This window comes from Gopherus flavomarginatus, chromosome 4, assembly GCF_025201925.1.
Source record: "Gopherus flavomarginatus isolate rGopFla2 chromosome 4, rGopFla2.mat.asm, whole genome shotgun sequence".
NCBI lineage: Eukaryota > Metazoa > Chordata > Testudines > Testudinidae > Gopherus > Gopherus flavomarginatus.
In genome coordinates this window covers 11,024,422-11,041,743 of record NC_066620.1, presented here as the reverse complement: position 1 = coordinate 11,041,743, position 17,322 = coordinate 11,024,422, and the positions used below count along the sequence as shown (strand labels likewise).

The 17,322-nt window shown below is 43.0% G+C and overlaps 1 protein-coding gene across 2 annotated transcripts in view; it reads right to left on the bottom strand.

The window, feature by feature from the left end:
* Positions 1 to 12,640: 12,640 nt before the first annotated feature.
* SNAP25 (synaptosome associated protein 25) overlaps positions 12,641 to 17,322 on the bottom strand; it is a 99,886-nt gene continuing 95,204 nt past the window's right edge. For both annotated transcript variants that reach the window (XM_050952246.1, XM_050952245.1), the window contains exon 8: positions 12,641 to 13,945. In XM_050952246.1, the coding sequence (XP_050808203.1) occupies positions 13,877 to 13,945 (69 nt within the window). In that variant the 3' untranslated portion in view covers positions 12,641 to 13,876. The remainder of the gene's footprint in view (positions 13,946 to 17,322) is intronic.

The following is a 17,322-nucleotide window of genomic DNA, read 5'->3' as shown; positions in this document are numbered from 1 at the left end:
TACCTCAAGTGCAGAAATGGAGTAACTGAAAATCTGGCTGCTAATGCTGCCATCCGGGCCAGCCTGTCCAGAAGGGATGGGGAGTGAGTGGGGCCGAGGCTGGCAAGCCCCATATGCTCTCCAGACCTGTGGGCACAGTGAGCCACATTCCACACACCGTTGTGCTAGTGTCAATGTGGCATAACCTTGTTGAAGCTAGTGGAGTTGTTCTGGATTCACGTCGGTAGAGAGCAGAGCTGTGCTTCCAGTACACTGGGCCTGATTCTGTTTCCTCATCCACTGGTGTAAATCAGGAACAATTTCAACGTAAAACTGGTGGAGGTAATATTATAATCAGGCCCAGTGCCTCAGGGATCTCCCACAACTTCCAGCACAGGCCTGTGGCTTAAAGGCACAGCAGAGCCATACGTCCCTGTAGGCAGATATATTTTAATACTGATTAGTTCTGAGAGGGTTTTGTAATGTTGCCATAGATCATATCTGCAATGTGTCTAGCACACTGCTAGTAGTTTAACAGTAAAAGAGAGCATGTGGATTAAATACACATTTCGGTAACGCCTATGCAGTCCTATTCTAGTCAGTGTCAAATTTAGCCTTATATCTTCCTTCTTTACTTAAAAGAGTGGTGGAAGTCTAGCTTCATCTTCTCTGTCTTTCACACACTGAGCTGGGCAGAAGAACAGCAAAGGCATTTCAAGATGTAAAAATACACCACTCTGACTTCTCCTGATGGGAGAATCGTTTCACTGAGGAATGAGTTAAACAGCTGTAGTTTGCCTCAGCTGCATATTCTCTCTGCTTTCAAAGCTGCAAAGTAAAATATGCCCTCCACCAAAGGCACTGTTCATTGCAAAAATACAATCCTGTTATACAGTACAGTATGCATCTTCGCAGCTATTAAGTGGTTACTTGACACAGCAAGAGCTGGTTGGGAAATGGGGACTTTTCCCTACAGAAAATTTTGAAGAAAACAGAAAAAAAAAGTTTTTACTGAAGTTTTCGAACGAAAATTTTGACTCCAGCCAAAAATGGAAAACCTAAGTGTTCTAGCTGAAAATCAAAACAGTTCACTTGAAACCTGTAAATGTTGGGCTAAAACCCAAAGTTGTTTGATTCGGAAATGCCACCATGGTTCTTCCTGGGGGTTGTAGTTTGGGTGCCTCCGGCCCCCATTCTCCATGATAGGCCGCCAGACTTCTGAGTCATTCATCTCCCATGATGCACCACAGTCTTCCCACTTTGTGATATGGGTGGTGCCCCCTGCGAGTCCCATGGCATGGTCCTTCATGGAAGATAAAGTCCAGTGGGGAGTTCAGCCCCATAAAAGGGAATAGGGCTCTGAGGCAGTCAAACTGCAACTTCATGAAGTGGTGTGGTGACATCTGGGTCTTTGTTTTTTCAGTAAAAACTTTTCCATGGAAAGCAGACATTGCTGATGATGACTTTTATTTACTCAAAACCCCAATTTTCCCACTGAAAAACAGTTTCTATGGAATTTTTTGACCAGCTCTGCACTCAACACATGTTATTCAGACATCTAAGCAAACTAGAAGACATTACCTGTATGATATGTAAGCAGATTGCAAGAAAATGATCATTTGTCACTAATATTTGTTTTTATTATTTCCCTAAAGCAGCAGAAGCAGCTTCCCTTCCATCTATCTAGTCCTTAGCAAAAATAGAAGAGATTTGGAAGGTTAATCAGAGCACCTTTGAAAGATATCTCCTCTTTTAACACATTGCAAAGAAGTCTCAGGCAAGGCCTTATGCAGGGCTGCAGCTCGTTCCACAAGAGAGAGGTCAAACCTGGGAATATACCTCACCCCAAAACTTATGGGTCTGGAATTGCCAATATTATATTGGTCTTAAAATATTCCATACATTGATGGTTCTTAGGCACACTGGCTTGCTTTGACTTTGACATAATATACAATGAGACATATTACCTTACAAATCCGACCAAAGTTTGCTCCCCTCTTTCCTTACAAGGGAACAGTGGGAGTTTGTTTAAACAGAAACCTTTCACTTCCTTTGACTTTTCTCTTCGCTTCTGGTATTAACCTTTCCCATGTTGGTAAGAATTGCCCACACTCTGAGTCAACAGTATCTGTGTACATCACGCAGTGTGGTTCTTTGATCTGTATTTAAGTGGCTCATATGTATCCCTGCAATTTTTAATGCTTGCAGCTTACAAGGGCCATGTTATGATGTGCAAGTGCTTTGACATAATTAGCTATTATATAGTGATTCCCAACCCCATATGATACATTAGATTCATTTTTAGCCAAGGGAGTATTAATGAGGCTATTAAAATCAATGAAGGTTTCACATGTAGGAGATATTGTGCCTTTTAGAGTGGCATTATGGGCTGGAGCTTGGGCTCTAAAGCCCACCCCTCTCCTTCTGCTTCAAAGCCCCAGCTCCAGCCCAAGCTGCAACTTCACAGGGCTGTGTATGTGGCTATTTTTAAAGTGCTAGCACAGGGGTGGCCAACCTGTGGCTTCGGAGCCACATGTGGCTCTTCAGAAGTTAACATTCGACTCCTTGTATAGGCACCAACTCTGGGGCTGGAGCTACAGGTGCCAACTTTCCAGTGTGCAGGGAGATGTTCCCTGCTCAACCCCTGGCTCTGCCACAGGCCCTGCCCCCATTCCACCCCTTCCCACCCCCTTCCCTAAGCCTGCTGTACCCTTGCTCCTCCCCATCCCTCCCCCAGTGCCTTCTGCACACCACTAAACATCTGGTCGGGAGGTGTGGGGAGTGAGGGGGAGGTGCTGATCAGTGGAACTGCCAGTGGGTGGGAGGCCGTGGGAGCAGGGGGAGGTGGAGCTGATGGGAAGCTGCTGAGGTATTACCGTGGCTCTTTGGCAATGTACATTGGTGAATTCTGGCTCCTTCTCAAGCTCAGGTTGGCCATCCCTATGCTAGCATGAGCCCTGCTGGCTCAAGTCTGTCGATCTGGGCTGGGAGCTCATTTCAAAATGCAGTGTAGACATACCCTGTGGGCCCGTGTCTCCTGTTACTGTGTTACACCAGTGTAACATCATTGACTTCAGAGCGTTGGGATGGAATTCGTTCTCATATAAGTGAGAGGGGAATTGAGCAGCTCAGTTCTGACTTTTATTTATTGAAACTGGCTAATTTGTCATATTAACTCAAAAGAACAGAGTAGAAAAAAACCTGAGAATAATGCAGAACAAATGTTCTGCTTAAAGTACCTGTTATGAAGGCAGGTAAACCATAAAATCTCTAGTCCAGTAGCACTTACCGTGGCTTTCCCTTAACATGTATTCAGAACTCTTTCGATATTTCAAAGCCTAGAGAAATCAGTCTGAAATGGTATTCATTAATCCCCTCCCTTCCTGCAAGGCTTGGTGGTTTGCCTTAACTGAAAATATTTGCACTGAGCACTAGTTGAGTGCAGTTAGAATGTGATCCTGCAAGATGCAAAAGGGCTTCTCAAAATTTCAGTGGTGGCTGAGAACAATCATTGTCTCCCAGGATGAGCTCAGCACTTTGCAGGGTTGGGTCCTTAAGTGGCAAGTGATTAATAATGTGCTCTCTTGTTTAGGCCACTAGAATGAACGCAAACCAATGGTAGTGCAGAGAACTAAAGCGGGAAGTGATATAAGGCAATGTAGCAAATGACTGTTTTCCATAAAGGAAACCAGACTTCTTAATTTGTTTTATTAACAGCGCTTTGAGACCCTAGGGTGACCAGATGTCCCGATTTTATAGGGACAGTCCCGATTTTTGGGTCTTTTTCTTATATAGGCTCCTATTACCTCCCACTCCCTGTCCCGATTTTTCACATTTGCTGTCTGATCACTTTATGAGGCCCCCACTGAGCTTTGATCTCCATTCTCTTAGGTGCTGTAGAAATGTAGTAAGAGTTTATGGTCTAAATAGGCAGGCATATTGTGTTTGTCATTCGTGGCAGTACACTATTGTGCAGCATTAGAAGATTATGCCTTCATCTCCTTAACTATTGTAATTGGCTTCTCAACGGCTTCTCCAATTTCTAGCTCTTCAGTCTGCAGCCTGTATAGAGTATTGCTGTCCAATTTCTCACATATCATCAATGACAAACATTTTTAAAAGGATCACCAAGATGTGACATTTCTGAAGAGACCCTTTTCTGGTCACGACCACTGATTTGGCTCATTTAGTGGGAATTTTTTCCAACTGTGACACTAAGAGATGTATCATACTAAACGTAACAGCCTTTTTCCATTGGTTTAGTAATATTTCATCATCTATGGCATACAGCTCTCCAACTTCAGAGTACCTTGGGGCTTGATCTGTTAAACCCTTACTCACACAACTAATCCTACATGTAAGTAAGGGTTTGCAGATTCCAGCCTTCAGTGACCTTTCACCTGAGATCTCTTCGAATCAGGTCACCTCTCAGAAGAACCCTGTCATGAGGCTCTGGGATCAGTTCTTTCTGTGCCCTCAGACATACTCAAATCATTGTGCTTTTCAGTTCATGCCAAGAGTATGTTAATTTTCTGTTTGGCTTCTTATCCTCTACATCTTGTTCTCCCTCATCCTCCTTCTTTCTTTCCAGCTCTCTGACTAACCACCAACCTCAATTACTGCATTTTTATTTTAATCTAATTACATTTTATTTTAGAGACAGGGATATTTTCACCTCTAGGCATGGCAAGGGTCAGCAAATGTGGCTTGATTTTTGTGGGCATGTTATAAGTACAGTCTGAGAAGAGCAGCAATTCATTAAATTTTATGTTTCTGGTTTATTTCCTGATATTCTAATTTGATCTAGGAGACAAGAATATACAGTAGAGCCTGCAAATGTGATTTAAAACAAAGGTTTAAGGCTGAATCACATGCACAGTTGCTAATTTCATACAAATTAACTTTTCTGCACATGCTTTTATAGTCTATATAGACTGAATATGCTGGCTGAAAGAACATCTAGTCTTTCATGGTTTTCTACCAAGCATTAAAAATACTTCATGACATATGGCCAGAAACACGATCTTATTAGTGTCAATAGAGCAAATCCGAGTAGGTTTTTAAAAAGAAATGTTTTGTTCACGTTTGCATGTTGCTGTTTTCTACACCCAGAAATCTTAGTCAAATGCAAACTACATTTTTGTGCTATCAGGGCTTAATCCAAAACACACTAAAGTTAATAGGAACCTTTCCACTGACTCCAGGGGATTTGGGATCAGGTCTTGGATGAAAAACAATTGTATTATCTTTCCTGCAGATACGGGTGCCTGACACTTCCTATTATAAGACTCCAGTTTTAGTTGCTTACAATTTTGCCAAACTTTAACCATTTGGGCTGAAAGAACCAATGCTGGGTGTCTGCCTCAGACTGAATGTATTTATTTAGTTGCAAGTTTCAGCACAGACAGTTCAGCCCTTTTAGAGGATGAAATTTGAGAAACGTGCTGTTTTACTCATCACAGAACACTCTCCTTCAGATTCTGGACTTGAATCCAGGCGTTCCAAGTCTCCACTTTCCTCTGCTGTCTGCAAATAGCTGTAAAGCTGTCATAAACAGATAGTTAAGGGTTAATGTCTCTTTTACCTGTAAAGGGTTAAGAAGCTCAATAAACCTGGCTGACACCTGACCAGAGGACCAATCAGGGGACAAGATACTTTCAAATCTTAGTGGAAGGAAGTCTTTGTTTGTGCTGTTTGTTTTGTTCGTTGTTCGCTCTTGGGGCTAAGAGGGACCAGACGTACACCCAGGCTTTCCCAATCTTTCTGAATCAGTCTTTCATGTTTCAAAATTGTAAGTAATAGCCAGGCAAGGCAGATTAGTCTTATGTTTGTTTTCTTAACTTGTAAATGTGTCTTTTTGTTGGAAGGATTTTTACCTCTGTTTGCTGTAATTTGAATCTAAGGCTAGAGGTGGGAATTCCCTCTGGTCTATATGAATCTGAATACCCTGTAAAGCATTTTCCATCCTGATTTTACAGAGATAACTTTTACTTTTTTTCTTTCTTTAATTAAAAGTTTTCTTTTTATGAACCTAATTGATTTTTCCTTGTTTTAAGATCCAAGGGATTGGGTCTGAACTCACCAGGGGATTGGTGGGGGAAAAGGAGGGGGATGGTTAATTCCTCTTTGTTTTAAGATCCAAGGAGTTTGGATTTGTGTGAAGCCTCTCAAGGCAACCCAGGGAGGGGAAAGTCTGGGGGGAAAAGGAGGAGGATGGTTAATTTCTCCTTGTTTTAAGACCCAAGGAGTTTGGGTCTGGGTTCCCCAGGGAAGGTTTTGGGGGAACAGAAAGTGTGCCAGACACTAAATTCTGGCTGGTGGCAGCGTACCAGATTTAAGCTAGTAATTCAGCTTAAAAGTGTTCATGCAGGTCCCCACTTTTTGTACCCTAAAGTTCAAAGTGGGAGAAAAAACCTTGACAAAAGCCCACCCAGAAAAACATGTGCCCCATCTCTCCTCTGGAGATGGGTCCACCTGGAAGATAACAGCCTACTGCTGCTACTATTTACTTTGTTCAAGTGGCAGAGGTTTGTGCTGTGAAGCTAAAGCTCTAAAGCCTGCTGATAACTCATGTGGAGGTGCCACAGGATGGAATTTTTCCCTCCTGCCCCTTTTTTTTTTAAGATTAGGAAATTACCTCCAAAACAAGCTATTTTAAACGACTGTTAAAGTTGCCAAGCCAGGCACTCAGAAGTTAGAAAATGCTAAGATGAAAGTTGCCCATGCAACCTTCATTTGGGCTGCTTGTGAGTGTGCATCATGATAGTCTTTGTGCATGATCATATCCTATTTTTTCAAGGGCTACCTTACTTGTGGCATTTCCTAACTTTTGAGCATTTGGCTTTGCAACCTTAATGCTCTTTTCACATAGTTTTGCTGGATGTAATAACATAGAAAGTGATAGTGTTTTAGGCCCTGAACTTGAAAACACTTGCTAACATGATTTACTTTACTCACATGCCATGGATGTCAATGGAACTGCTCACATGCTTCATTGGCTGTTTTTCTAAAGATCTGCTCTAGGAAGTATTTGCGGGGGAAGTTCTATGACCTGTGGTATACACAAGGTCAGACTAGATGATCGCAACGGTCTTTTCCGGCCTTGGAATCTATGATGTTTGTAACTGAGCACGTGTAAATGTTTACTGGTGATCATGGTAAACAACGTAGCTGAAACTGCACGGGCAATCACGCACTAAAATAATGTCTTCCTATAGCAGTTGAAAGTAACCATTGTCATGTATGTCAGTGGGAAGTTCGCTGGGATTAGTCCTGTTGAGGAACTGCTCATAGTTATGAGTTAGTGAACAATTTGTCCAAAAATATATTCAACATGCAGGTGAAGTGTTAAGTTTATCCATATATCCCTCCGTTGTTTTGGGCTGATCCTTTTACGTATCCAGGAGAATTTGCTCTTTTCAAGGGAGGCTACCATATAAGGGGAGGTGTCCACAAAGAGAATCTCTCTAGTAACATATGGCCTATGCTATGAAAATGTCAGATAATCCCTGACTTAGCACCTTTCATAGTCCTAAATGGGGTTTCCCCATACGACTTCAGATTTTCCTCCAGCTGCTTCCCACAACTACTTTACTTCCTGTGGCCACTGCTCCCCTGCACTACTTGCTGTAAAATGTCTCACTTCCGCAGTTGAAACCCACGGGACACCTCATTTCTTCTTCTCCCCCTAAGAGTTCACCAGGGCTTTTAATCTTTCTACCACAACCTGAAGTAGGGATGATGAAAGAGAAGAATATGTAGAGGACTAGGGACATGCCTATAGCTGACCAGGCTGGCCTGGCCAGTGGTCCTTAAACATTACTGACGGAGCACCACTTGGAAAGAGAAAGCAGACTTTTATGATGGTCAGTGATCAACAGTTCTTAACTCTAAACAGACCTGATCCTTTGGCATGCTGGATACCCCCAATTCCTCCTGAGTTTGGAGGGCCTGATTCTATGATACAAGTACCATGCTGAACCAGGACCTAAGCATGTGCTTAACTTTAAGTATGTGTCTAGTGCTGTTGACTCCTATGGGTCTACACACATGCATGTGGTTAGGCATATTCTTAAGTACCTTGTTGAGCCAGGGCCATATTGACCACCTGCAGTGCACCATCAGCTCCCACTGAAGACTGTAGTGGACGGTACTCAGGGCTCTTTGGCAAGGACTCAGTGCCTTGCAAGGCAAGGATCCCGATGCCATAGGCTGTCTGCGGAAAAGATCCCCGGTGCCTGTGCTTCACAAAGGCTTTTGCAGTTCTACAGTACACGGTTTTTGCTTGCCCATTAGCTTCCAAACAAGCTGGTCCCATGTCTCTTCTGGAAAGGCAACAAAATGCCACCAAAGCCAGCAGTCACATGGCACACACCTACCCCCCTGGTTAGAGACAGCATCCAGCCTGTATATTTCAGGTGTCGCTGACACACATAATTCCCCTCATTACGAATGCTCAATTCTTCCCTTCTAGCCAAAGAGCTTAAAAAGAAGGAAAGGAGGAAAAAATAATCACACAGACACAAAAAGGTCCCCTCCAAAGCCTGCCCAAATCCATGGGGACACAGCTCTGCATGCAGAACTGTCTAAGGAATATCCACATGGTCTGTAGCTGCAGAAAATAATAAAAAGTTCTGTGACAAATATGAAGTGCCTGTGTCTTTAAGCAGGTGCAATGCAGCCTGTTGTCATAGTAATTCACATTAATTATGGCACCTTTGGTTTTGGTTCGCATGAATGATTCCAGCTCATTCCTGAATGCTCCCTTGAAGCTGGGTACCCTAACACTGGGGTTATCCTTCCACTTCCCCTCCCAGGCCCCTAGATTCTCCACAACAGACTCTCTTGTCTCAATAATAATCCCCCGCCACCCATGGGGCCAATTTGTTACAGAAACCTAGAACAAATAATCCATTGAAAGAATCCCAAATCATAGCCCATCTCTCTCTCTCTTCCCTAATGCATATAGTCCCTAAAGTCCCACAGCATCTAGTCCTTTGACATAGCACACGCCAGCATCTTCCACCACACCCAGGCTCTGCTTCAGTCCTCTCCCATCTTCTGCCAGGACAGCTACCCCAGTCCTTCTAGGTGGAGTGCACCTGCTCTTCCCAGCCTCTCAGCCAGCAGTTCATCCTCACAAGGGACGTGTCCATCACTCCCCCTGTTCCATGAGCCTCTCATATCCCAGACAGGCCAACAGGTCAGCCCCACCACTGCTCCCTGAACTTCAGCCCTCTGGGTCCAGTCTCAAGCTTCGAGATACCAGCAGGTAGCTGCTCCGTTCTTGCCCTGTCTTCAGCCCTTTCCAGCCTTTGGTGTTGGTGCTCCAGCTAGGAAGTCAGCAGGCAACTTCTTCTGCTATTCCCCTTGCCTTTAGCCCACGATCTAAACCCCGCCCCTCCTTTCAGTCTTTTCTGGCTCTCAGCTCCAGCTTGGAAGTCAGTTTTCTCCCCCAGGAACCTCCTACGGCTCCCTTCAAAGACTTCCTGCAGCATTGAGTTCCCCTGATCATTTATAGCCCCAGGTGCTACCCTGCCTTCTTAACTGGCCAAACTAGGAGCACCTGCTTTGGCACAGGGAAGTTGGACCTTCTTCGTTCAGAGGGGCCAGCTACCTAGTGACAGCATTGAAGGATGCGTCACATTTAGTGCATGAAAATTGAGAGTTTTAATTTTGTCTCTGAAAGTTTGTGCTCTTTATTGTGTTTTAATTGTTACCTTTCCCCTTTCTAAATAATAATAATTAAAAGCAAATATGTTGACCAAGAGGTGTGACCAATTCTCCAGCAAGACTGGATATTCCCCCCACACACACACTTATGCTCCACTTCAATCATAAATGATGCGGGATTGACGCAAGAATCGCTGAGTAAAATTCACTGGAACTGTGTTATGCAGGAGGTCAGACTAGAAGATTGTCATTGGGGATTAAAATAGTTGAAGCTCTGTAATGCTAATGAGCGTCAAAGTTCCAGAAACTTCAAGGTCTGGTTCAGAGAAGCCTACATAATTCATACAAAGCTGATTCAGCATTCTCCTCACTTTTCCGGCTGAAGAAATCAGGCAGGATATCTCATGAAAATTTGACTTTCTCATGAGCTAACCTCTTCGGAATTTCCTCCTGGTCAGAGATCCCCCAAGATTAGCCTCTGTTATGGTAATTTGGTATTTCCATTTCCTTCTGACAGTAGGAAGTGACCAGGATGTGTGACGGCCTCCATCTTGGTCTACACACTGGGGACCGAATCAATGATCTCCAGGGCTAAAAGCACAAGCTGCTACAGCTTGAGCTAACAAGCCAAGTCTCTGTAACTGGGGGCTGTCCCAGCTCATATCCTCCAGGGCTCAGTACAGAGGGGGACCTGTAATATGCGGCTTACAAACAACACATTATTTTAGATGTCAGCCGTGCTTCTACAGAGATCAACCAATGTTTGGTTAGATCTGAGTTTGGAGGCAAGATTTCAGACGATGAGGCTGGGCATCTGGACAACCTAGTCATCTGTTGAACCCAGCAAAGCTCTGGTGGGCCCCACACCAGCCCCATACAAACTCTGCCTGGCTGCTTACTCAGCTAACATTCCCCTTATATGTCCCTTTGTAAGGCCTTGTATTGACCTCCCCACCTGGTGTGAATTTCAGCTGAGGTAGGACTTGGGCTCTGTGTGAAGATTTACATTTAGGGATTAGTGACTGGAGTGTGCATCACGGCATTTACACGTGCATCACAAATTCCAAGGCCAGAAGGAACCACTGTGATCATCTGGTCCAGCCTCCTTCATAGCACAGGCTAGTGAAAGTCTCCAAAATAATTCCCGTTTGAACTACGGCAGATATTTTAGAAAAGACAGTTAATCTTGATTTTAAAATCGCCTGTGATGGAGAATTCATCATTTTGGTAAGTTATTATTACTCTCACTGTTAAATATTTACACCTTCTTTCCAGTCTGATTTGTTTAGATTGGTGGTTTTCAACCTGTGGTTTGCTGACCCTTGGGGTACCTTAGACTATATCTAAGATTTCCAAAGGGGTCTGCCCTTCTATTTGAAAATCTTTAGGGGTCCACAAACGAAAACAGGTTGAAAACCACAGGTCTAGATTCAACTTCCAGCCATTGGATCTTGTTATACTTTTGTTTGGTAGGCTGAAGTGCCCATTGTTAAATATTTGTTCCCCATGTAGGTACTTACAGAGTGTGAGCAAGTCATCCCTTAACCATCTCTTTGTTAAGATAAATAGATGTTTTCCAATCCTTTAATCACTTGGGTGGCTCTTTTCCTAACCCTTCCAGATTATCAACATCCTTCTTGAATTGTGGGCACCAGACCTGGACACACTAGTCCAGCAGTGGTTGCACCAGTGCCAAATACAGAGGTAAAACTACCTCTCTATTTCTGTTTGAGATTCCTTCATTTATGCCTCCAAGGATTGCAGTAAGTCCTTTTGGCCACCGTGTTGCACTGGGAGCTCATGTTCAGCTTTTTATCCATCATGAACTGTTCAGAGTCACTGCTTTCCAAGATAGAGCCCCGCCAACATGTAAGTATGACCTGCATTCTTTGTTCCTTGGCCCATATTAAAACACACATTGCTTGCTTGCCCAGCTTACCAAGCAATCCAGATCGCGGGGCATGAGTGACCTGTCCTCTTCATTATTTACCACGCCGCCAATTTTTGCGTCATCTGCCAACTTTATCAGTGATGCTTTTATGTTTTGACAATTTGCTCACTTATTTAGAAGGTTGTTAATAACATCAGAACATGGGGCCAGATCTTCAGGGGGTATAAATCATGTGAATGTGGCTTTAGGACTCTCAACGTAGACACCCATTCTTGGAAATCTAAGCCTACGGTTTTGCGCATTTCCTGAGTCTGACGTAGCTCTTTAATTTTAGCATCGTCTGATCCATAATAATGTTTGCCAGAAGTTTACCCTTTAGTGAGAGAAAGTGGGGGAAATTATCTGCACAAATGGAATGATAACAGATACTAAAAATAAAGAACTGCAAGAATGAACAGAGTCAGGCATTTGCTTTCTTATATGTTTTGACAGAGGGCCATGTGAATGAATTGTTCATTCACGTAGAGCTAACAATAATTGGATTCCCCATAAGAAAAATACCTGGAAAATATACACCAAACCTATTTTTAACCATATTCATTGTCAGTAAATATTTAATCCTTTGTTAAAGGCATTCCTACCAGGCTATACAAATTTTACAGTTACTAGGGTTCTATGAATACTGCTATCTTAATAACACGAGGCCTGATCCTCAGCTGGTATCTATCAAGAACACTCCATTGACATCAGTGAAGCTACACCGGTTTATACTAGCTGGGGATCTGGCACATTGATTCTATTTTCTCCCCCAGAACAGGGAGATGGTTTCATCTCAGCATTCAGCGAGCTCCCCAAAACCAGGTCATTTAAAACAATAATCACATCACAGTTTGCTCGGTGCAAACCGCTTTTGTTCAGAATAGTTCCCTGTCACTTTAATTAGCATCCCCAATGGAAATCTTTTCTTGCCAGCCCTTACATACCAGTGATTTGCAAAAAGCCCTTGGACCACATCCCTATCTCCCTTTTCACACGCGGGTGGAAAATAACAAGGGATCACTGACACACAGGCCGACAAATGGATAATGGAAGCACAGATTCCGAGGTCTATAATTTTTAATAATTTTTAAACTAGCTACAAAATGTCAATCACATCACAAACTGACAGGAGACAGAAAGAATTTCATATTACATGCGGCAATGATATTTATCTCACAGTTTATCTAGATTTCATTCATGTAGGTTATTTTTTATTATTATTTTTCATTAAGTCAGCTACTAAACATCTTAGCGATTTGGTGTGCATAGCCCTAGGTAAGCAACAGAGAACTGTACTGATAACAAACCACACGAGGATAGCGACTAGTAAGATAGAGCCTTATAAAAAATTACATCTCTTTGCATCAATTCCTATGGTAGTCGTTTCCTCCAAAAGATAATCTTCAAAAGCAACAGACAAACCCAATATATTACACCTATTTCTTTTTGCCTTTGACATATTTTCAGCCAAAGGTTCAATTTTACTGGCAATGATGAAATGGTGAGTGCCCAATCCATCTTTTTTTCCATAATTAAAAAAAAATGATCATGGTTAAAAACTGTATATAGATCAACAAGAAAAAAGTGGCACTACTGCATACTTGCTGGTATAACACAGTCCCAATACCGAGCATGCTTTTGTTGTCGTTTGTTGATGTGCTACTGCCATGGGAAAAGTCTTGTTCAAGTAGGAGTCTAGAAGTCTAGTTATTTCTCATGCATAAATGCATAAATCACATCACTTTTTAGTGCAATGCTTGTTATAGTTATATAATTCCACATTGTCTTATCATGAAATTATAACAACAGATGACAGCAATGGAGAACAGAAGACAGTAAGATTAAGTGATGCCCAAAGACAGGAGTGTGGCAGTAGCTCTGTGGAATGTCACAGTTTTACAAGAACAATACTGTATATTTAAAGGTTAACAGCACAGTTAGCATTCCAACATTGTTGTCATTCAGCAAACATGATAAAAGAAAAAGAAAGCAACCCAAAAGAGAGAGAATCTAAACAAACAAACAAAAAAAACCCCAACCAAACAATCCCCCCCAAACTTCAAAGTGAGCTCCAGCCATCAGATCAGCACTATGTACAACCTTTGGAAAGAAAGATATCTAGAAAAAAATAATTACAAGTATCATTTTTGGAAAGCTGACAAACTACACAGGACAACATTTACAATGGGGGCTGATATGTGCATGTGTGCAAACCTAGTAGGTAAATACCATGAGAAAAGCATGAAGAAACTGCCGTCCGGGACAGTGCTAGGAGGGAAATGCACTACATGGCATTTAACCACTGCCCAGCATCTTTGTTGCACGTTGGTTGGCGTCATCAATCCTGGTTTTGTTGGAGTCAGCCTAGGGGGAAGGAAGGAAAGAAACAACTGATTACATAGCAGAGAGAGAACATCTGCTTTGCTAAATATGTAGTGGAGTATGTCACCCATCCGGGCCCTCTCTGCTACCTACCTCTCTGCTTCCTGATCCTGGCCAACTCAGGAAGGAGAAGGTCAGAAATACCATGAAATTGGCTGTTCTTGTATTTTTGGGGGCCCAGCAGGAAGATTGGGCCCCTTTTGACCTTAAACTGTGATTCTGCAACTAATAGAAATCACCTGTTTGCATGGAAGTCCCACCCAAATTTGCAAGCCCAAGAGATTCAGGAAAAGCATCTCACATTTCAGGTTTTTCTCTGAGCTGCCAAATGCTAGGCCACATCCCTAGCAGGTGTGAGCTGACATAGCACCATTGAAGTTAATGCTAGGAATCTGACCCAGCATGAAATTCATCCATCAACAGTTGTAACAGATGTGCTGTTTTTACTGACGCAAGGCTGCGTTCAGCTTTGATATTATATAAGCATATGGGATGTCATGGATCTGGCTCTGCCCTGGCTGCATGCTGATCTAAAACTTCTCCAGGCTGCCTAACACTTTTGTTTTTGTTGCATTGCCAAAGCAGCAGAGAACCCATCAGGACAGAGAGCTAGATTGTGCTCTCATATAAAGCCATTGAGAAGAGACAAGTTTCTTTTGAAAATATATCAGACTGAATCCTCAGGCCAGAGCAGTACTTGCTGCACCTGTGGTGGGAAGGGAATAGAAGGCATTATGCCACCCTTTCACCCTTCCCACAAGATCAACTGGCACTGGTGCAAATTAGAGCAGCCTCAAGGCTACTCTAATTTTCACCAGCAGATAATAGCACAAAGGGGAATTGAGAGAGACCAAGGATCTGGACCATCAGTTCCACTGCATGCTCTGGTGTCAGATGTATACCAGGACTTACAATGCTCCCAATCCTTTACTCCTCATATGTGGTTGCACCTCAAAATCCCATTGAAGTTAATGGGAATGTCAGGCAGGATTAGGTCCACAAAAAGAAGCAAAGAGATAAGATTTCTGGAGCCTCCTCAGACACTGGTTCTAAAAGAGACACTCAGCACACTCCCTGCAACACTTTGTACAGCGCTCTATGTGGAAGGAAAGAGTCCAGGAATACAGGTTTCACCATCTTGGAGCTCACTGGAATATCATTATAAAAACAGGATGGCAATTCCTTTTGAGAAATGTAAATATCATTTGAAATAATCAGACTGGATCTTACTGAATACAGTGGGTTAAATTCATCTTTCGTATAACATCATTGTCGCCCAGTAATTTTGAAAATTAGACAATTCCCCTTTTTTAAGGCACTAAGACTCTTTTTTTAATTGGATCCCCCTTTGATTGTGGGTTGTGGTAACTGCCCAAAGTTAGCTTTGGAGATAGAAGAGCATTATCGAAACGGAAGTCGAGCGGTGCAGCTGTATCCAAGTGGATGTTGCTACGTCAACAGCAGCTGAGGATCTAGTCCCAAATGTTCTTCAGTGTTGATAGCCCAATGTATATAGGTATGGGATGCAGGGTTGCCAGCTGGGGCTGTGTGTATTCCTGGAGGGTTTCACTGCATGACATAATCTTTAATTCAAGATTAATCTTTAATTCCTGGAGCCTCCAGGACAGTCCTGGGAGGCTGGCAACCCTCTGGGAAGGGTGAGAATGGCATTACTGCTCTGTTAGCATTCATTTCAAATGCGCAAGTGTCCATTTCATTTTATTAGCTCAGTATTGTCTGAATGTTGCTTTTCATGATGACTATCCAGGTAGCACTACGGTGACACAGTTCTGTCATTTCAAGGTCTGGTCCTGCTCCGACTGGTTTTGACGGGAGTTTTGTCCGTCATTTGTGTGGCCGGAGACGCAGGACCTGGGTTTATAAAGATTTCTGTATAGAACAAAACCTGGTGGAAAAATTGGTGCTGCAGTCTGAAATCATGGGTCTTTCTGGAGCCTCTTTCTGGCTCATTCGCAGGTACAAACACGCTGGGGAAGAGAACTTTTACCTCTCCTGAACAAACCAACCACCCCTCCTGTTATGATTCTCCTGAGCAGAAGCTAGAGCAATGGGTTCTAGGCCTGGCTCTAGTTGGGTGTTCTTGGGCAAGTCACTTCCTTTCTCTGTGCTCAGTTTTCAGAGCTGCAAAATGGGGATACAGATAATCCAGCGAGCTAGATGAAAAGGCACTGGCTAAGAGTGAGGTTGTGTTATTTTACCACCTCTGTAAAGCGTTAGCTCAGCACTAGGCATTGTTTATGTTTCTTCACCTTTGATAAAGTTGAGCCATTAATATTAGACTCATCACCATGTTTTAGCCTTTGTAAGCTGACAATGACATGGTAGTATTCTTTCTGTGCTATAGGTTACAGAATGCCATGAATACTCCGATAATATTAATGCCTTGCTCAGGCACTTGTGAAGATTTTAATGGAGAACTCTGTACCTAACTTTTGGAAAATGCATTAGTATTTCTGTGGTTTGCCTTTGTTTGTTAGCATCTGCTGCAGTCTCCAATTTTCTATGGCATATAAAATATGTTTTACTGAATTTGAGAGATATGTACAGTTATCCCTAGTTACAGGTGGGGAAACTGAGGCACAGAGCAGCACAGTGACTTCTTCAGACATGGGCCTTTCAAGTTCTTTTTATAAGTGGCAAAATGGACATGCCGATAATCTTTTCTTTAGAGTCTGCTGCCTTGTGTCCCATAATTGATTTGATAAATGCTAAGCAGAAAGATATTTTTAGTACCGTAATGAATGCAGTGCTACTTTGGTTTATCTGTGGGCCAGTCCCTCAGCAAGTGTAAATCTGCACAGGTCCTTTGACATCACTGGAGCGTTTGTAGTGGATGTGGATTTGGCCCCAGGTATCTCTGGATATCTGCGTTTGTTCATGGCAAATGGTGCTTCTTTTGAAATGTTAGAAGACCATGAACAGTTTTCCAGGAAGGAACAGGAACAATGCTGGGGCAAGGTTATAGTTCATCAAAGACGAAGGCATGACAGTCTCCTTGAAAATGGTAAAGGCCATGGGTAGCCATTGAAGTCAGTGGGAGTCTTACAATTGATCTCAAGGAGGGCAGAGGTAGGCTGAAGCAGAGCCCTTTTGAAAACCCCACACCATATTTATGGCTCATTGTAACCCAAAGTCCTCTGGAGAATGTGTCAAATCTCCAGGACGTTCCTGAGTTTTTATATCTGGATCTCTGAGTTAAGAGAGGGAAACAGCAAAGGCTTTTATTTACCACCCTCCGTAATTGGATAGGTCAGTCAAGAGCTCTGTCCTCTGAGGTAGCTTCAGGTTGCTCACAGATCCAGCTTAAGTCCAGTGCCATATAAGCGCCCAGAGCCGGC